General features: G+C 41.8%; 1 protein-coding gene across 1 annotated transcript in view; it reads right to left on the reverse strand.

Annotated features, from left to right (window-relative positions):
- LOC124606882 (proton-coupled amino acid transporter-like protein pathetic) overlaps positions 1 to 22690 on the reverse strand; it is a 129861-nt gene that overhangs the window by 60260 nt on the left and 46911 nt on the right. Inside the window, exon 4 of the mRNA XM_047138978.1 lies at positions 11788 to 11938. Coding sequence (XP_046994934.1) covers positions 11788 to 11938 — 151 coding nt within the window. The remainder of the gene's footprint in view (positions 1 to 11787; positions 11939 to 22690) is intronic.

A 22690-nucleotide genomic window follows, 5' to 3' on the forward strand; every position in this document is an offset into this window, starting at 1 on the left:
GCATGCACATCTCATTTATTTGCCAAAGGGACTAATTTAGAACCTTCTTATCATTGTTTAAACTTTTTCATTGAGATTTAGCTCTCTCTTTGGCCAGCATGAGCATTTGCAAATAAATAATACTGGTAAATTATTGTAAACTGGGGAGAAAAATCTATGTATATGTAATATACTGCTCTGCTTAAGACAAGAGAACACCACCAAAAGTGACTAATATGATTTATTATCAAATAAATCACATAAAATAATCACATACAATGGTTTTCACTATAATAATTGACTCATATTACACCAAAATTTCAAATCTCATATCTGTGAGTGTAAATAAAGATGCAACAAAATTAAAAGAGCACAAACATTCTGCATTCCACACCAGTGGAACAACACATGCTGTGAACAAGTATAGTACGAAGTGAGGCATTATGTATGCAGTTTCAGAATACTGGCATTTTTTACACTTAATATACCACTTTCAATTTGTTTGTCAAGTGCTGAATTCATTGTATAGTGGCAGACAACTGCACCTCATTCTTTTGTAATACCTGTGATCCATCAGAATGGATCTTGCTACACAGTTGCCTGGGAAGTAGCCTGACCCAAATTGACACTGACCAGAAGTATAGGCTAACTTATATAGCCTTGGGACTGGATTCCCTTGTTAGGGCATGGCTGCTTTGATACAGCAACATTATTTTAGATGTCCCTAGACTGCACAATGAAATATTGGATGATCAAGATGCTACTGCTGTAGTAAGTCCTCTACTTTGTTGCAAGCAGAAGAAAAAAAAGGTGGATGAAAAATTGGTGTAAGGAGCATCGAAGATTCATATACAGTTATCTGTTGAGGGAATAGAGGTTGTATGAAGCAAATGACCATCAGAAATTTTGTACACGTTAGTTGTTCATCACTGATATATCACTGAAAATGGTTTGCCTCTATGATCAAAAAACAAAACATTCTCTCTGAGCCTCTCACTGTTTTAGCTTCTTTCCTCAAGTTTGTCCTTAGAGAATTAAATTTTTCAGAGTCTTGTGCATTCTGTATTTAGTGAGCAACAAGCAGTAAGAATCATTCTTAACTTTCTGATTTTATATTTGTCCTAAGGTCTCATAATACAGACAATGATTTGTACATTTCAGCACACTAATAAGTTTTGAACTCATTTTTGTATATAATTAGATCAGTAAACACAAAGAAGCCTAGAGACTGTACTTCACTGGAGTTTATGAGTTACTGGGGAGGGTATTATCAATAATTCCCACTGATGGTAGCTTCATATATGTTTCACAAGTTTTGATATGCTCAGTATTAATACACAACCTCAAGCTCACACATTCAATTTTATTGTACATCCAGAAACATTAAGCAATAGTATTGACAATTTAGGGATCACTTTACTAGGCAGAGAGAAGTATATCCTTTGCTACAGTGGCAAAGTAATACAAGCGCACCAGCTTCTTCAGAACTATATGTAGCATGAGACCAAGAGATTGAACAAGGAAGACGACATGGCATCAAAAATAGTATGATAGTTTCCTTATGTGACAATTGTCAGCAGCACTGAAGGTAGCAACGCCAGTGTAGCCATCATGACAGGATATCATTTTCCGATTACAATGATTTTTGTCTTTCGGTTCTACAGCAAGAAAATTAGAGGTAAAGCTTTCACATGTTATTTCATATACATCATCTGTAGAATTTTGCTATGCCTTGTGAATACTGATGAACACCGCCTCAGCTGGACAGACAGCGTTAAGATACAACATTATCAAAATACATGAGTATAACTCTACTATGATAGTAATTTAATACCACAAGACATATGTAAGTTATAAATTAGATTACAATAACGTCACAACAATAAAACAGATACAAGTATAAAATGAAATTAAATATAACGGTTGCTGTTGGAGTCATGGCTAGCCCAACCATAAACAGAATACTACGGAAACATTGAATATTTAGAAAAGGTGAATGCATGGTGTAGAGAAAATACCATCCATGGTGGTGTGGCTGTGTATGTAAATAGCAAACTCAGTGCCAGTAAAATTGACTTAAGTAAATTTTGTGTAGGTCTAGACGTAGAATCAGCTGCTTTGGGACTGTCAGATAACAACTTTATTGTTGTTTCTGTGTACTGTTCCCAGATGGAAATTTTGATGATTTCCTCAACCAGTTGGAAAGCTGTCTGTGTCACCTAGTGCACTTAGCGACAAAAACTGCTTTATGTGGAGACTTCAACATTCATATTGGAGAAGGTAATGATAAAGAAAGAGCTTTCATGAACTTAGTAAGTAGCTAAGGGCTATTCATAGGAAACTCTCTACCAACAAGAGGAGCTATTTGTCTTGACACACTTGTGACAAACTTAAATAGTTGGGACTACAAAGTGAGTGTGGTGGACCCTATACTAGCAGATCATCATGTGGTAATCATGAAGTTATGGACAAACTCAGTAAGTACACAACAAATTCCCAGCATTCAAATTATGTATTCAGAAATAGAGTTATTACAAAGAAAAGCTTAGATGATTTCAAAACTACAGTGTCTTCTATAGAATGGCACCAAATAACTGATGAATTGCCACCAAATTCTGCATTCTTAAAGTGAAATTTAATGAACATTTTCCATTAAAACCCAAGAGATATTCAAATGCTGAATCCAAATGTAGACAAAGAACTAGCAAAGTAAAGAAGTGATATACTGCTAGACTAGCCAAAATAAATTGTATTGTCCAAATACTAAATGACAAGGTCGAAGCTGCTAAAGATATAGACATTAAGGATAGATTGTCCCCTAGTCATTTACAGACCAAAAGGGTCTACAGATAGGAAGTAGAAATAGCAAAGGAGGAAAGCAATGCCAGATTTTTTGAAGAAGCTCACAATCCTTGTAAAGCAGCATGGGATCTGGTTAATGAGCACAGGAAAAAGCCCATCTCTTGCTCTAATTCTTGTAGTCCAGATGAGTTTAATGACTATTTTATAAAGATAGTGGAAAATGCAGTAGATGAAATTCCTGACTTTCGAATAGATCCTGCAGCTGCTGTGAAATTTGAGAATAAATGCAGCATGGTAATGTGGAAGAGAGTGTATCCAAAAGAAATAATAAAAATTGTAAAATGCTACAAATCTTAAGGGAGCCCTGATATTTATGGCATGTCCTGTACTATGTTAAAAACTATAATCAGTGAAATTGCACAGTCATTAACAGTAGCAATAAATAAAAGCCTCCGTGCAGGGGAATTTCCAGACTTCCTGAAAGTAGCGCGCACAGTGCCTGTTTACAAAAAAGGCAGCCCACATGAAGTGTCTAGCTACAGGCCCATATCTATAATACCAGTACTAGCGAAGGTGATGGACTTGATAATGAAAGAACAACTATTAAGTTACTTTGAAGGAAACAGTCTCTTTTATGATGCGCAACATGGCTTTGAGAAGGGCAGGTCAACAACAACAGCTGTACTTGACTTAGTTACAAACATAAGTCAGGGTTTTGAAGACAAAGAGACTATAGCACTAGTACTCTGTGACCTTAGTAGGGCATTTGACTGCATCCCACATAAGGCCCTGCTCAGAAAGCTAAAAACATATGGTATAGGGGGATCTGTCCTGCAAACTCTTGAATCCTACCTGAGAAACAGACAACAGATGGTCTCCATGCAAGGAGCTGATTCAGGTGAGAAGAAGCTACAGCATGGTGTGCCACAGGGATCGGTAATAGGGCCCCTGCTGTTCCTTATCTTCGTAAATAAAACAGGCTCCAATGGGCACACCTTGCAGTTTGCGGATGATACAACCTTGTTCTGAAAAGGAGAGAATGTTGTACAGGCAGTCCAACAAGCAGAAGTCTTGTTCAATGAAGCTAAGGCCTGGTTTATCATGAACAAAATGAAAATTAATGAAGAAAAAACTCAGAGGATTATATGCAGCCTCAGCAATACTGGAGCACTGGGCAATGCAGCAGATGTTAAACTTCTGGGCTTTCTCATTGATACCAAATTAACCTGGCAACAGCACACCAAACATGTATGTTCCAAACTTTCATGGGTTCTGTACCTCTTGAGGAAACTGAAAAGTGTAGAACCAGAACAATACCTACTAACTGTGTACTAAGAAATATTCGACAGCCACATCAGTTTGGGCTGTTGTTTTGGAGTCATTCTGTAGGCTGCAAGAATGGGCTTTTACTGCAAAAGAAAGCAATGAGAATCATAACTTCAAGCAAAAAAAAAAAAAAAAAAAAAAAAAAAAAAAAAAAAAAAAAAAAAAAAAAAAAAACCCACTGTAAACCAATTTTCACCAGGTTAGGAGTTCTGGTTATTTACAGCCAGTATATATTGAACTGCCTCTTCCACATAAAGAGAAATGAAATTCACAAATACTGCACTCGCAACAAAGACAGTATCGATATGCCAAGGCGTCGATTAGCAAAGACCCAAAACAGCTTCCCAATGGTGGCCCTAGAATTGTTTAATGCTCTACCTGATGACATTCAGTCTTTACCATGGGAGCAGTTTAAAACTACTATTTTGTGTAAGCTAAAAGAGCAACCCTTTTGCAATACTGTAGAATTCTTCTCTAGTAATAGCAAAGCAAATACCTCTGATACTGCTGGCAACCTTTTGCACTTCATGTTTGCAAATTAGTAACAGAGCTGCCATATTCTTTCAACTAGACAGTAGAGTGAACCCTGTACCTAGCCAGAGTAGAGGACAAACACACAGTGAGGAGAAGAATGGAACATAATGGTTACACATTAGCTTGAATGGCTGAACTGAGTAATTTGCTGGGAAAAGGACTGAACTACCAGTACCTGAGGTTTTTGCCAGAGAATACTCAAACATAATTTTTGAGAATAGGTGCTGTAAAGTGAGTTCATGTTTGACAGACATCTCCCAACATTTGTAAGCTTTAAAAATACACCAAGAATTCCTTAGTTCAACATGTGCTGACTAAAATTATGTCTCCTGTTAAGTTATCTGCAAATCACAGAACGTTTCCCACCATGCTTCAATTGTGTCATTCCTTACCCAAAAGAATTTTTCTTCTGTCTCACTTCTCTTAATATCAGGCATTGGAGGAGAGAACTCCATACTAGAAATGATGAGTAGATGTGACATCTTTTCTCTAATTTGATCAAATTATGAAAGTGTATAGAAGTGATGAAATTAAGGCACTGAGAGCAATGTTGATGCCAGAGTTGAGAAATATTTTCGGGAGAGTTAGAGGTAAATGAGTCAGGTCAGTATATAGATTAGAATAGGTGTGGGGTCTCCCACATCTCATCTGTGGCGAGAGAAAGCCAACCTGTTTCTGACTGCCACCAACCTGATTAATGGAAAAAACAAATACCGAGTATAGAATGCCTTCTAGTTGGAAGATTTATAACAGTTAAAAGTGAGGAGGCTAGAAAAGTAATGGAGATCAGTTGTATCAACAATACTAAAACAAGGTAAAGGAAATAATAAGATCGCTAGGCAAGTGGTCCCCAGGCGTCTACATGTGAGTGAGGCTGCCCACATCCATCCCAGCCCCAACCTGTTACCCTCAAAGTGTTAAAGAGAGAAACAGCACCCACTATTAATCAGGATGCTACACATAAAATGGAAAGTGAGTGTGACAGAAAAATGTGGCCAACCGCATATAACTCCAAATATGCAATTCCATCATGAAAGTAATTGGAAACATTACATCTGAGAATAACAACCACTTTCAATGAGAAAACAGAGAACCTATTCAGGTGTCTTTTCAGTAATTCATCAATATTAGAGGTAAAGAATTCAGACTACCATGCTTAGACAGAGTGCCAGAAAGAGAGGACACTTCATCAGGATGTAAGCTACTGCCTGTACAGCTTTACATCTTCAATTTGGGGGCGGCTTGTTACATAAAATAAATCAGTTGTTTAATCTGGTATGACTGATGCAGAGATCACACAGGGTGGTGAATTTTTCCAGGAGGAGTGATAGTATGAGTGCAGTGGATCAGCAGTTTATTTCATAGCACAGAGTGAATTGGAGGGAGCCACTCCTGCAGATGTAGATACATCTTTGAGCAAATAGAGGTCTTATTTGTACCAGCAAATCTGTATCTAGGGTCATGAAATCAAATGTTGGGTATCACTTTTATAGGCAAACAGTCAGCCAGTTCGTTTCCTGGGATACCAACAGGTTGGAAGTGGTATGATGATAGAAATGCATGACTCTTGTGTTTGTGGGAGATAATTGGAAGCTAAGGGAAAGGATCCAGCAGAAGCCCTTTGGAAGGCGACTTGGAACTTAGGTTCAGAAAAGGTTACAAATTGGGAGCTATTCCAAATGTCAACATTCAGGACTGGGGTTACCAGCCACTGGTCTGATGGAGTTTGGTTGGTTTGTTGATTTGGGGGTGGCGACCAAACAGCGAGGTTAATAATCTCATTGGATTAGGGAAGGGTGGGGAAGGAAGTGGGCCATGCCCCTTCAAAGGAACCATCCCGGCATTTGCCTGAAACGATTTAGGGAAGTCACAGAAAAACTAAATCAGGATGGCCAGACAAGGGTTTGAACCATTGTCCTCCCGAATGCGTTTGCAGTGTACTAATCACTGCATCATCTCGCACGTTTTCGGCGGGGGTCTAGAGTCCACTGATGGTGGCGAGGAAAAGTGTAACACACAGCATGAAGCCGTGCAGGTCGCTGTTCTGTTGGGTCACTGGGGAGCTGAGAGATGTGCCAACTCTAACCAGAAACTACCTGTGGGATGAAGACTGATAAATAAAAATCGATAGGGAGCCTCTACAGACACAGTAAAACGTGCTGCCGCCAAGCGGTGTTGTATTCCTTACATAAGTTAAAAAAGATTATAATGAGGTATTGGCATTCATAAAATGCCTGTCGGATTGCTGTTTACAGCTCAACAAGACGGCCAGTTGTGAATCATCCATCCCAAAAATCGTACTAGTGTGGGAACAAAAGGTACCATTATACGAGAACCAAATATAATTGTTGGGAAACAACCCATTCGAAAGCAGTTTGCAGAGCTTGTTCATGAGGCTAATCGGTCGTAGTTGTCGACTGGTCTTAGGGTTTTGCCTGGTTTAATGACTGGAACGGTGATACTGTCTCGTCATTGTGAAGGGAAAGCACCTTCTAGCCAAAAATAGCAAATAGTTGAAGACTCTGAGTAAATAGAGTCTTTGAGAAGCATTCTGTTGTTAGATCATCTAACATTAAATCTAATCTGGGCCTGGGGTTGTATCATGTGGCGACTCAAGAGCCTGAAGCATTTTCCATTCGGTGAGTGGTTCATTATATAATTTAGCATGACAAGGGGTTAAGAACAGGGATGATGTCTTCAACTTCTCTTAATATTTAACTGAAAGGTATCCAGGTAAGAAGAGGATGCTGACGCAGACACAGAGGGCATCGCAAGGTATTGAGCAAGAACCGGGTCACATTTACAAAGACTACCATCATGAAGGAAGAGACCCAGAATAGTTGTTCACATTTGGCGGCCGAGAATACTTTGGAGTATGACAAACACCCGGAGTGAAGAGGCATACATTTCCAAAGATGAGACATAGTGCTTCTAGAATTCTTTGCTGTTGCATTTAATTAGATAGTAAAATTTAGTAGCGTGAAGCAGCTTCAAAGAGAGAAGGGTGCTCTGTGAAAGGATGTTTCTTGAGAGACTGCAGAGCTTTCGACGATCCTGAGTGACTGTTGCACAGTCTTTGGCCCACAACAGCACCGGCTGGTCGGGGAAGCGGCCTGTAGAAAGAGGAACAGCAGTTCCAACAGCGCAGTTACTCTCATCAGAGTCACCTCACACAACGTAGACAATGCAGTCTGACAAGGAGAGGGGGAAGATGACAACAGAAATTTAAAATTGGCACTTGGCTCTTTGATAAGTCCAACGTGGTAGTCAGACATTTGGGTACAGATGTGGAAGTGAGAGGATCACCAGAAGGTTGTCACTGCCACAAAGGTCGTTGTGTTTGTGTAGCGACCATTATAGCAAAGACATGAGACTGGGGGAAGAGATCGTAAGATCGATATATAAAAATGTTCTGCAGGTGGCACTGCAGTGAATAAGGGTACCTATCATTAAGGAGACACAAATTAAGATCAGAAATAAGCTAATCAATCAGGAGGCCCTTACTAGGCAAAGTGGTACTTCCCCACTGTGCACTGAAATCCCAAAGTAGGAGAAAAGGTGGGAGGGTTGTTAGATGAAGGTGGTCATTTCAAAGTAAATAAGTGCCTTGTCTGGGAGTAAATCAGTGTTACAAATGGTGATTGCTGGGGTTGTTTGCATGCACACTGCTACTGTTTCCAAAATGATGAAGAGGGAAATCTGTGTGAGCCAATGTGCAGATCTGTTTTCAAGGCCAGTATGGTTCTGAAAGAATGCATGGAGCATAGTCATCAGTGAAGTGAGTTTCTTGGAGAGCAACACAGACAGCATATCAAGAGAAAATTAGTTGCAGTTCTGGCAGGCAACAGTAATATCCATTGCAGTTCATCAGGTTGACGGTGTCCTGGTTAGATATGACGAGAACAAGAGGGCAGTTGATGTCTCAGGATCACTGCTTGCCACCAGTAACAGTGTACCAGCATCAACAAACATTTGTTAGGAGTCTGGCGGCGTGGTGGGATCAGGCGCCTCTGTGGTTACCAGAATTACCTTCTCCTTAGACTTTACTTTCTCATAATTCGCATCTCTTACCTATCGAGACTCTTGTGAAGGCTTAGTCACTGTGGGTGCACGAATGAGAGTAGAGTGGAAGCCATAGGAGCCACAGTCTGAGGTTCCTAAAGCCACTGGCTGACGTCATATCTCTGATCAGTGGATTTATGGGGAGAGGGTCCCCAAGAGAGAACCCTACCACTTTTAGACGCCGGAGGAGACCGCTGCTTTTCTGGATGGGTGCAGGAAGTGGTTCCTGGAGATGGTGCCGCAGGTAGCCTATCGCCCTTGTCAAGTTTATTAGCACGACTACAAATGCCTACGTCGAGAGAGTAAATACACAAGATACTGCTGACAACCTGGCCACAGTAGTGCCAAATACCGATACCAATGAGACTGAGCACAAACGATCATATTTTCCTGTGCTTCAAAATACTAGAGGAGACCTATGACCTTCAGTTTCTGGATTTTGTATTCTTTGAGTAGGTTAGCACATTTCAAGGATCAAGAAGATTGATCATTCCCGCAATTGTCACAGATAGGTGGTAACACACATTGTGAATTTTCGTGAAGTGGCTGGTCACAATCTCCACAAACTGGGTCATATGTACAACAGCAAGACATACTCTTGAAGCTCTAGCATTTAAAATACCACACCGAGCGTGGAAAATATGGCTTCACGCCGCAGCAGTAACAAATGATTGTGACCTCTTCTGGAAGCGAACTACACTCAAAAGTGGGATGTTGCGCCAGGGCTTATCTTGATCTCTTCTGAGCGTTGGCGTACATGATCTCCCATGTCTCTTCCAGATCACACATAGTTCTTCATCCGTCTGCAGCACTAAGTCCTTTTGAAAAATTAATCCCCATACCATGTTGAGGTTCTAATGGGGTGTGATGGTAAGAGGCGCATCGCTGAGTTGTTTACAAGAAAATAATGCTTGGTGCTGTGTAGGATTTCCCATCTTAATTAAGATGGAAATAATTCGTAATTTGCAAAGGGAAGAGAGTTTGGTAAATACATTTTCAGTGTTCTCCACAAAAAAAGAACATAGGTGTAGTAGAGAGGAAGTACCTTACATCTGTTTGGGAGCAAACCAGGAATAATTGTCTGCGAGTCACTTGTTTTTGTTTTTTTCATACGTTGTAATCAAGGAGCGAAAGTTCTTAGGGTCGTAACTCTGTCTAGAGACACTGCTGGGACCTCACGGCCATTGGCTGATAACTTTGGTCGTTTCGTGACGCCAAATATCCACCATGATGCCACCTACTCCGAGCGATGACCCTTCCCACGAGCACCACCTCGCCAGAGCAAAGGCCAAATTACATAATGGACAGTTCCCAGATTTCCTATTGTGCCTAGGTGACACCTACGTCTTGGCATGTGTGAGAAAGTTACACATCGTGCATCAGTAATGTGAGCGCTTTGTGGTCATGTGAGCCCTTTGTTGTCATCAGCTAATCAATAGGCACATTTGATATGTGTTTACTGGAACTACGGTAATGCTGTATCGTATAAACACTCATTGCTTTTGTTTTTACGTGTAAATGTATGTTCTCGTTACCTGTCGGAGAGATTCATGTGAATGTAACGTGTTGCAACAAAAACGACTTTCCACAAATAATTAACACCTGTTTCTCATCATTTCTTTAAAACATCGTTAGCTGAGGAGTTACTAGAATTGGGAAAGTCGATATTAACAGCCGGAAAATCGGTGTGATATCTACAGGGGTTTGGACACACTGCAAAAAATGCATACAGTTGACAGGGTGGCTTGCGCTGTTGTATCCCACCATGATGGCACATGCACAATGTTCTTAGTATGTTGCAAGTGAATTCGAAAGTGGCCAAACTGTTGGTTCTCGTTTGGTGGGTAATTCTATAACGAAGGGTACCGAAGTATTTGGTGTTTCAAGAGGCACCGTACAAAAAATTTGTACCACGCACAGGAAAGCGAAAACATCATCCACAAAGTCATAACGGAGACAAAAGTGTGTGTTGAGTCGTCGTGATGGACAGTCATTGAAGAGATCTGTGATGGAAAAGAAGAGGACAACAGCTACAGTAGTCGCGGCAGAAGTAAATGTCGTACTAGCGAACCCTGTCAGCATCAAAACAACACAAAGGGAGCTCCATAAGCAGGGCGATCTGGAATTCCGAAACTACACATCAGTGATGAAAATCCCGATAACTCGAAAACGTAGTGTCAAAGACATAAAACCTGGACCATAGAGGAATGAAATAAAGTCATTGGGTCAGATGAGTCTTGTTTCACACTGGCCGAGTTAAAGTCTCAAGAGTGAAACATGGCAGGGGATCGGCAATAACTTCGGCAGTCATGGTTGTCCTGCAAGATTTTATTAATGACAAGGATTATATGTCCATTTTGGCTGGTCAGGGCCATCCAATTGCACACTGTTTGCTTCCCAATGGTTATGTCGTGTTCCAAGGCAACAGCGTCATTATTCACACAGATCACCTAGTCCAGGACTGGTTTTGTGGGCATAAAATCTCCCCCCCCCCCTGCCTCACTTGGGCACCATAGTCACCAGATCTCAATATTATTAAGTCTTTGTGGTCTACTTTGGAGACCTCCACATCGTTACCTCAACTTGTCAGTTTTGCAGGAATGGTATAAGATACCTTCGAAAACCACCTGTATTTATCAATTCCAAGATGACTGTAAGCTGTTTTGAATACCAATGGCTTTCCTACACCGTATCAGGCATGGTATGTTTTTAGTGTCTGGATATTTTTGTCCAACCACTGTACATGTCCCACCGTACTAACGTCCAGTGAACCATTGGCGGATGATGACACCACAGTCTGTCTGCACAGAGCATCATCCATGATACCAGATCGAGTTTTCATCGAACTTTGTTTACGATGGCCGGCCGAAGTGGCCGTGCGGTTCTAGGCGCTGCAGTCTGGAACCGCGAGACCGCTACGGTCGCAGGTTCGAATCCTGCCTCGGGCATGGATGTGTGTGATGGCCTTAGGTTAGTTAGGTTTAACTAGTTCTAAGTTCTAGGGGACTAATGACCTCAGAAGTTGAGTCCCATAGTGCTCAGAGCCATTTGAACCATTTTTTGTTTACGATGAGATAAACTTACCAGTGTCTGCACACAATATGTGCAGATAACGCCAACAACACACGTGGCGATTAGACCACACAGCAAGCCTGCGTTGAGGAAAGCCAGCGGCATGGATAGTATACCGGATCCGAGGCTTCCCTTCATTAAGTGCACCAGTGTTTCAAAGTCTCTGAAAACAAGCCGCACAATAAATATGTTGATCACAAACACCAATTACTCAAGTAAAATATTAAACACTCGCCTTGGCGTGAATTGGCAAGTAGTGTACAGACAGCTTACTATATAAGCGCAATGAAAATAAGGATTCGCTTTTGTACTGAAAAAGAGCTAGATGACGCATTGATTAACACAAGGAGATTACCAATCGGGAGCGTGAGTATCTAATTCCCGTCCGGCTATAGAAATCTAGGTTTTCCGTCATTGCTCGGACTTGGCCAAGATGAATGGTTGAACCAGTAAACGGCTCGTGAGTAGCCCATATACATTTTGGGTTTTACTAGAGTTTTGCATTCAGATAAACTTGAAAGTGTGAAATAGCATCTGTTGTATAACATTTATGATTTGAGCAATTTTATGCAATTGCAGTCCTGTCAATAACAATAACAGTAATAGTAGCACGTTAATAATAACAATAATAATGAGCATAACTTGTTTGACGAGAGAAAGAATTGTTTTTGTAGATTTTTTTTCTTTTGTATGTAATTAAGTACAGTTTAGGACAAGAACGACATAAATTTAACACTCTCCACTTCGTCAGCCCAACATTAATACTTTATTATTAAAGTATTGTCACTCACCAAGTCTCATTTTCTGAAGCAGAAAAATACCATAATTTCTTCTAATGAAATGTCCTATCTTTCCATATGATGATGATGAGGTCCCATAGTCCTTGACAGATTGTAGGGGACGAAGCGGGAGACACGCACCGCGGTACTGGGCAAAGTCCTATCGGAGGTGGTTTGCCATTGCCTTCCTCCGACCGTAATGGGGATGAATGATGAAGATGAGGACGACACAACACCTAGTCATCTCGAGGCAGGTGAAAATCCCTGACCCCGCCGGGAACCGAACACGGGACCCCGTTCGCGAGACCACGAGCTGCGTATTATCGTATTACACTGCACTGCAAGTACACGTTAAAACAGAGAAAACTACACGGCAGCATGACTGACATTGCCGATTTAAAAAGAAATGCCTAGCGCCTGTTTTTAAATTGTGAAAATGTCTCGATTACGCTGTGACTGAATCTTTAGTATAATTCACAACCTTTTTCTCAGTTGCAAGCTCTGCCAATGCCGAAAGCATATTCTCCGTCATTGTGTTTCGAAGAAAGGTTCTTATCCTATTCGTTGTTGAGAAACAACAGGACAACTGTGTGATAAAATCCAAAACTCATATCGAAGGTAGGCAATGAAAACCTCGTAACTACGATTTTTTTTTTTTTCAAATTTTGTGGGTGAAGCAAAAACGATTTCTTAAAAAATAATGTAAAGTGATACAGAAAGTTTCTTCATGTAGAACTGTATATTAGAAGCCCAGTTATTGACAGATTAGAGAAATCCATGCACTTTGAAATCTCTCTTTGATTGTGGAGTTACTGGTTACCGGAATTACGAGTTATCGCCGACAAAGGAGTTACGAGGTTTTAATTGCCTACCATTGATATACTATAAGACATTGAGAAACCAGCAAAACAGGTTTTGGTTTTTCTATCAGTGAAACAAATACTGATGACAAATCTATTTTTACTATGTAATGAGTGAATTAGCATGTGTGAGGAATGTGCTATTATCTAGTGGGATTTATGCCAAGCGAACAGGGGATAAACGTCTACTGCAGTGCTACCACCTTGTGGCATTGACGTAAACTTGTGTTGAGTGGTAAGTGGTAGCTGTGCAGCCCATGAATAGCGCACATTATTTATTAGATCCTTATGTATTCGACCCACGAGGCAAATACGTCATGCCATTTGCGAGTGCGCCAAGTCTTCTTAACATGTGCACAACCGAAGATGTGCTGGCGAACCATGATGCCAAGTTTTATGGAGTCTGCAGGATTAGCAATGTAGCACACCATGATAGATTTAAGCGCCATATGTTTCAGATTACCACATCTATCTTACGGTTAACAGCATTCAAGGAAAAATAACCAATAAATCTGCAAGGTGTAGACAGTTAGGGTGTTCACTTGCTTTTGTGCTCTTACACAGCATCTGCCACTGGGTAGAATGGTTCGTATGAAACGGACATCGCTAGTTTCCTTCCCCATGCTTGCTAGGCCGAGCGTGCTGCGTATCTAACGGACCTGTCGTTGAGGGACATTAAACCCTAATCTCAAAATTTTTACTCTATTTTTGCACTTATCGCCGGTCTGTGTGGCCGAGCGACCAGAACTGCATGACCGCTACGGTCGCAGGTTCGAATCCTGCCTCGGGCATAGATGTGTGTGATGTCCTTAGGTTAGTTAGGTTTAAGTAGTTCTAAGTTCTAGAGGACTGATGAGCTCAGAAGTTAAGTCCCTTAGTGCTCAGAGCCATTTGAACCATTTTGCACTTATCTTAATAGACATGATGAAGTTTCTGCTCTTCAGTCTTTAGTTTACAAATAAAAATGAATAAAAAACAAATAGTAAGCTGAAAAGTAATGTTACAGGCTTTGAGGTTTTGAACATGGTCGTGTTTCACCAACTGTGCATGCGAGAGCTTTGATAAGTTAGATATAACAGCTAAACAGTTGCAAAATGCAGGTTTATTAAATCTAGACCACAGTTTCAACGGTTTTAAAACCACCTTCTTCAGAATATGTAGTACCTGGTGAAGACATTTTTTACTATATCTTGTGACAGCCAGGGATCATCATTCATGCTATTATCATCCAGAAGAAGTGGTGGATTGCTTCTAGGACTGTTGATATTTTTAAAAATATCTGGAATCCGATATATCCATATTTAAAAAAGTATTATTATCGGCCCTCGACATATCGAAAAAAGTAATGATATACGGATGGAAAAGATTTCGATGTACCGGCCTATAAAAAATAGGCTACACATTGTAGATGTACCACAGGCCTTAGAGCTACATAGTTAAGTATAGATTTGTTAATAGATATTCTATACATCAACAATCTAGCAGTCTGCTTATTCCCCTTAGAGTAAGAATTGCAAGGAAAACGATGCAAGTTCATGTTTGGCGATAACCATTTTGCTAGAAATGGTGAGTGCATGCAAGTTGCACCATAAATGGTGTCCAATCAGCCCATCGTTCGGTATCGTCACATATCGGATTTCTCCGGAACACATCATGTCGACTTCACAGGTTTTTCATATCTGCAAATGCCAGCGACCCAGAAACTGTAGTGTCAAAACTGCGGGGTGAAGGTAAACGTTGCAGTTTGTTAGAAGCGCCGATTACGTCAGTATTTTCCCTCACACGTCTCCGCCCACCGCAAAGGCCAATTTTGTCATTTAGATTTTTATTCATTATTTTCAGCAACTGTTTTTGAAGAATGCCGATGTGAAGAAATAGCACACTTTTTAACGCAACTGGTGTGCTATTTCTCCACATCGGAAATCTTGTTTTTCCATTCACCCCGCCATCCCCCCCCCCCCCCCCCCCCCACCCTCCCCCCTCCCGACCGTCCATTGAAATTGGTCTTCTTTTGTCCCACCTATACTTAATTCACACAGTCGAAGAGAAAGACTGGACATGATGAAAGCTCAAAAAATAGTAAGATTCCTTCTCACAATGAAATTAAAATCGTGTTCTACTGCAACTTTAAAATAAGTGTCAAATATTTACCGAAAATTGTGAAAAAAAAACATAATAGAAGATATACCGGTGAAAAATATATAGCCGACATGTAACGATTTTTTTGGAAAATTTATCGATATGGCGATATTTTATCGACAGCACAAATTGCTGCTACCATGGTCCTGTAATGATTCAAGACTCGGGTAACCTAGCACCAATGCTTCGCCATATACAGACACTGTCGATGATCTCAAAGAAATTGGCGCAGCGAACGCTAAGAATACCAGACCAATTTATAACACACGTTGAACAAGAACTGCAATTATTTTACACAGGCAACAGCTGCAATTAAGTTGATGATTTCTCTGTTCATGATGATCAAGGCAAGGGATGCCTGTAACGCAAACGTCTCTTGATAAACTGAGTTTGTCCTGGAGTTCTAACCCCATTTTTCAAAGCGCTTTTCTAACAGTAGATGTGACTTATAATGCTTTTTAAATGGCCCCGCCTTTACTTTTGCTATCATATGTGACGAAACGAAGAGCATAAGGTCGCTGATCTCTTTACCTTTCCTGCAATCACTATTTGAGACTTAGAAAATAGACGTTAAGGAACCATGATTAAGACAGTGGATTAAAAACCCAACAATGGAAACGAACAACGGTGTGTGTATGAAGTTTAAAAATACATTACTAATTAATTTATCTTATCAAATTTCAGTATAACAAAGAATATTGTACTGAAAGGTTGGAAAATATGAAATCACCTTTGATGTAATGGTTGTACTTATTCTGACAATAGCTCGAATCGTAGTTTAACGTCAGCCACTGTTGTTCCCATGGCACTCTCAATATCCTGGAGATCTGAATTACGTTTTGATATAGTGGACATTAGTGTCGAAAAAGACCGTCAACACTAAAACGTGGTAGCAAATGCCAGACAAGTTGCCAGTGTTAAAACAAACGGTGCTACACTTCTACCTTAACACCTTGCCCAAACCGTTCAATTACACACATCAAAAAAAGTTTTGCATCACCTCGGTTCCGAGAGTTCCGGAACCTGTACAGCAAATTGGAATAGAGATCAACGTAAAGGCCATTTTCGCCCTTTTTACTGCTCATTAAAACCACACTTTGCATGTTTTACCCCCATAGAGCGAGACCTACAGAGATGGTGGTCCAGACTGCTGTACACACCGGTACCTCTAATACCCAGCAGCACGTCCTCTTGCATTGATCCATGCCTGTATTCGTCGTGGCATACTATCCAGAAGTTAATCAAGGCACTGTTGGTCCAGATTGTCCCACTCCTCAACGGCGATTCGGCGTAGATCCCTCAGAGTGGTTGGTGGGTCACGACGTCCATAAAAATCCCTTTTCAATCTATGCCAGGCATGTTCGATGTAGTTCATGTCTGGAGAAAATGCTGGCCACTCTAGTCGAGTGATGTCGTTATCCTGAAGGAAGTCATTCACAAGATGTGCACGATCGGTGCGCGAATTGTCGTCCATGAAGACGAATGCCTCGCCAATATGTTGCCGATATGGTTGCGCTATCGGTCGGAGGATGGCATTCACGTATCGTACAGCCATTACGGCGTCTTCCATGACCACCAGCGGCATACGTCGGCCCCACGTAACGCCACTCCAAAACAGCAGGACCTCCACCTTGCTGCACTAGCTGGGCCGTCTGTCTAAGGCCTTCAGCCTAACCGAGTGGCCTCCAAACGTGTCTGGTTGAAGACATATGTGACACTCATCGGCGAAGAGAACGTGATGCCAATCCTGAACGGTCCATTCGACATGTTGCTGGACCCAGCTGTACCGCGTTGCATGGTGTCGTGGTTGCAAAGATGGACCTCACCATGGACGTCGGGAGTGAAGTTGCACATCATGCAGCCTACTGCGCACAGTTTGAGTCACAACACGACGTTTTGTGGCTGTACGAAAAGCATTATTCAACATGGTCGCGTTGCTGTCAGGGTTCCTCAGAGCCATAATCCGTAGGTAGCGGTCATCCACTGCAGTAGTAGCCCTTGGGTGACCTGAGCGATTCATGTCATCGACAGTTCCTGTCTGCCTGTATCTCCTCCATGTTCGAACAACATCGCTTTGAATCACTCTGAGACGCCTGGACACTTCCCTTGTTGAGAGCCCTTCCTGGCACAAAGTAACAATGCAGACGCGATCGTAACGCGGTATTGACCGCCTAAGCATGGTTGAACTACAGACAACACGAGCTGTATACCTGCTTCCTGATGGAATGAATGGAACTGGTCGGCTGTCGGACGCCCTCCGTCTAATAGGCGTTGCTGATGCATGATTGTTTACATCTTTGTGTGGGTGTAGTGACATCTCTGTACTGTCTGTGATACAATATCCACAGTCAACGTCTATGTTCATGAGTTTAGGAAACCAGGGTGATGCACAACTTTTTTGATGTGTGTATGTTCAAGCATTAATTTCGTGCGGCGTTTCCATATTTTTGTCGAACCTCGGTATTTTTTGAACAGTGACGGTCCTGTAACGTTCTGTGAGGATACACTCAAAGCTAGTTTTACATCTGGTGATTTCTCTTAGTGCTGAATTATTTTGCCCAGAAAGTATGCAATCTGGTGATAAAACCAGTCCACTATTTCAACTATGTAAGAATGAATGAGGAAATGAGGTCACGACACTCAGCAATGAATAAAACGACTGAGAGAGAATGTTTTTGATGGTTGGAACGTACATGGAATTGTACCGTGTAAAAGAGTCATTTATATTACAAAACAGTTTTAATTGGGTCGTAAATGGTTATAAATTTCAGTTTTCCATCAGCTAACCCTGTTTGTCAGAGAATCTGTCAACTTGTTCCTTGCTGAAACTTGCTGCTCGCTGCATATTCATGGATTCAGCTGCCCTCAGACGTAAATCTTTGTCCTTTCACAGAATCATAGAAAAAGTCTTGAACCGCTTTGTTGTTGAACCGAAGTTTTATTTTCAGTTGCTCTGAATATTGTACGCTAGGTTCAAGAACTCATCTTCAGCCTACTTAAAAGCATAAACTGGCTATCTAAATTTATAACGTGATCATACAATACTTTTTGCTAGTTGAGCCAGACATTGACACAGCCCGCAATGTAGAGAAGAATAACAGCTGTACTAAAATGTTACCAGACTTAGTTGCCAACTTTAACTGGAGCCGAAACTGGACATCTCAAAAACGTGTTATTATTATTCAAAACACATTACACAATATATACATTATAGCTGTTATAACAGGAAGCATGCATTTATTTAATACAATATTCATTATTAAATATTGCTAATACAGTCATTTATGCGAGCCTCTAGTTTCTTTGCTAGTTATATTTTGAGGCTACACTTCTCACTTCACAGCTTTAACAAGTTCTTTCCCGTTGTCGGAATTGTCAAATTTAGGAAATTCAACACATCTCATACGGTAGTTAAAATTCCCAAACAGTTCAGCTTTTGCCATTTCCACTTTCAGTCTGTTTCTTCCATTGCTCCAGCTATTTAGCATCACACTGAAAACCTACTCTACAAACGCAGTGGACGGTGTCACTGATAATAATGTTGACCAACTTTCAGCGGATTATGTGCTTTGCATCTCTTTAAAAAATGTCACCCATTTGTTTGAAATGTTTGAGTCTGGCAAGTCCTTAATGAATGGCAAGAGGTCATTCAGACGACATATTTTAGCAAATAGTTCGTCACTCTTTATATTTACTTGAAATAATCTATAAGTTTCATTATGTTCTCCATTTTAAGAGGCTCTTCAAGATTTAACTGAGAGCTAAGGTTGAAAACTGAATCTTCACTTAAGTCAAACAATGTTTCTATACTTTCCGGAATCCTAGTATAGACTTGTTGAGCTTCTCTGATGTAATTTTGCTTGTTCATGTTGCAGACACTTTTTCATCTCTCATATCTTCAGTTCGAAGATATTATTTCTTTGTCTTTAGTAATTTCTGTACGCAACTTCAGGAATACAGAATATCTTTCATTTATCTTATATAATCACTTTCAACGTGTTTTAGGGTTGTATGAAATAAATGCATAAAGTTGTGGACAAAATAAATGTAAATCTCTGGGAGAATCATCGTCCACTTCACTGTCATCTTCATGCGCTGTGTATGTCCAAATACGTTTGGCAGTATTGTCTTCATTCTGGCATAGAAAATAGGTCTTCAACAATGGCCAGTTCAGGAGCAATCTATCTACAGCAGAAAAAAAGAGTTAAAAAGCGTGTAGGAACATGCCGTTGTAGTGTGGAGTACTCTTGACTGCAGGAACTGAAAAAGTTCTTCATTTCGCTCGCCTTCTTCACACTTCAAGGAGACTCATTACATAGCTTACCCACTAACGATTCAACATCGTATGACGCTAGCTCTAGTCCACATTTGGCAACATTGTGCAGTATATGCATGTGACAATGTCCTGCAATAAGATGTGGTGCTTCAAAGATTTTTTCAACTGCACGAAAACAGATTGGTTTTTCCTGTACTTGATGGGACAGTTGTCCGCACCATGCGCAACTAGTTATGATCCTGAAAGACCTGTCAATGATGTTCTCTTTAAACTTCTTGGCTACAGAATTCGATGTTTCGTCAGCGTATTCGTAAAAATCTACACTCCTGGAAATGGAAAAAAGAACACATTGACACCGGTGTGTCAGACCCACCATACTTGCTCCGGACACTGCGAGAGGGCTGTACAAGCAATGATCACACGCTCGGCACAGCGGACACACCAGGAACTGCGGTGTTGGCCGTCGAATGGCGCTAGCTGCGCAGCATTTGTGCACCGCCGCCGTCAGTGTCAGCCAGTTTGCCGTGGCATACGGAGCTCCATCGCAGTCTTTAACACTGGTAGCATGCCGCGACAGCGTGGACGTGAACCGTATGTGCAGTTGACGGACTTTGAGCGAGGGTGTATAGTGGGCATGCGGGAGGCCGAGTGGACGTACCGCCGAATTGCTCAACACGTGGGGCGTGAGGTCTCCACAGTACATCGATGTTGTCGCCAGTGGTCGGCGGAAGGTGCACGTGCCCGTCGACCTGGGACCGGACCGCAGCGACGCCCGGATGCACGCCAAGACCGTAGGATCCTACGCAGTGCCGTAGGGGACCGCACCGCCACTTCCCAGCAAATTAGGGACACTGTTGCTCCTGGGGTATCGGCGAGGACCATTCGCAACCGTCTCGATGAAGCTGGGCTACGGTCCCGCACACCGTTAGGCCGTCTTCCGCTCACGCCCCAACATCGTGCAGCCCGCCTCCAGTGGTGTGGCGACAGGCGTGAATGGAGGGACGAATGGAGACGTGTCGTCTTCAGCGATGAGAGTCGCTTCTGCCTTGGTGCCAATGATGGTCGTATGCGTGTTTGGCGCCGTGCAGGTGAGCGCCACAATCAGGACTGCATACGACCGAGGCACACAGGCCCAACACCCGGCATCATGGTGTGGGGAGCGATCTCCTACACTGGCCGTACACCACTGGTGATCGTCGAGGGGACACTGAATAGTGCACGGTACATCCAAACCGTCATCGAACCCATCGTTCTACCATTCCTACACCGGCAAGGGAACTTGCTGTTTCAACAGGACAATGCACGTCCGCATGTATCCCGTGCCACCCAACGTGCTCTAGAAGGTGTAAGTCAACTACCCTGGCCAGCAAGATCTCCGGATCTGTCCCCCATTGAGCATGTTTGGGACTGGATGAAGCGTCGTCTCACGCGGTCTGCACGTCCAGCACGAACGCTGGTCCAACTGAGGCGCCAGGTGGAAATGGCATGGCAAGCCGTTCCACAGGACTACATCCAGCATCTCTACGATCGTCTCCATGGGAGAATAGCAGCCTGCATTGCTGCGAAAGGTGGATATACACTGTACTAGTGCCGACGTTGTGCATGCTCTGTTGCCTGTGTCTATGTGCCTGTGGTTATGTCAGTGTGATCATGTGATGTATCTGACCCCAGGAATGTGTCAATAAAGTTTCCCCCTCCTGGGACAATGAATTCACGGTGTTCTTATTTCAATTTCCAGGAGTGTATAACAGCTGAAGTCGTTCCACTTCTTGGTTGAAGCACCAGATAGCAACTGGAAATAATTTCATATTTCCTTCTGACTAATTCCCGCTGGCACGATATAGCTGTGAACAGCAGTGTCTTACGTATCCCGCACCTTATCGGTATGAGCCGTGTTACTGGCATGATGATTTACCGCTGACACTGATTCGTATTTCACTGTAAAACTTTGACGACATGTTTTACAGTATTCGGTATATTCATCTTGTTTCGAAAGCTATCCCGAAAAGTCAGTTTCTTGTAGCCATTTGTCACTGAAATGACACTCACGTCACTGTTTTTTACCTTGGTGCATTTGAGAAGCCCATGTAATACGATATTATATATGTACACATTTCACTCAGTCACTATAATGTCGTTCTTACACACTTCAGTTTTAAACTAAACGCATGTCGTGTGCGGTTTACCTAATACAGCCACGACAAAATACTTCACTGTATCAATCAGCCGCGCGCCACAGCGTGTATACTTAGCGCGTTCATTTATTTAACAGCGGTATTCCTTTCAAGGTTACCAGGTCTTTATTGCAAGCACCGATAATAAAACGAAAATGCGACATTTTCACAGCTTGTTTTGTTTGTTGTTTTTTGCCACTATATAACTGTGCAGAAGAGCAAATAGACATAAACTGATATTGTAACTCTGCTTTATTGTCCACATGGAGGTGACATGCAGCTGACATAAGAAAATACAAGCTATTGTTGGCTTGTCTCTTATTGGAGTGGTCTTCAAATGACTTGACGACAAAGGACGACAATGTATATAGCGGTGTAATAAAAATACGAAGCCTGTTTGACCTCTTTGACATGGCTGGTCGAACAAATGAACACGCCTAGTGATGGGGAGCTCGTGAATGAGTCGTTCAAATGAACGCTTCACTCCAGTGAAGTGTGAACTAACCACTCAATTTCAATGAACTGGTACTTCAAACTCTTCACAGATAGCACACTCCACACTTTATTCTAGTTCACTCACTCTCTTCCCCTCTCCCTCTCCCACTACATCGGCGCTGCGTCACTCATTCTCCCTTCACTTCAGTCCTCCCTCTACTGCCAGTCGACGAATCGCGCGGCGAAATACTC

The sequence above is a fragment of the Schistocerca americana genome, chromosome 3 (assembly GCF_021461395.2).
Source record: "Schistocerca americana isolate TAMUIC-IGC-003095 chromosome 3, iqSchAmer2.1, whole genome shotgun sequence".
NCBI classification, from domain to species: domain Eukaryota; kingdom Metazoa; phylum Arthropoda; class Insecta; order Orthoptera; family Acrididae; genus Schistocerca; species Schistocerca americana.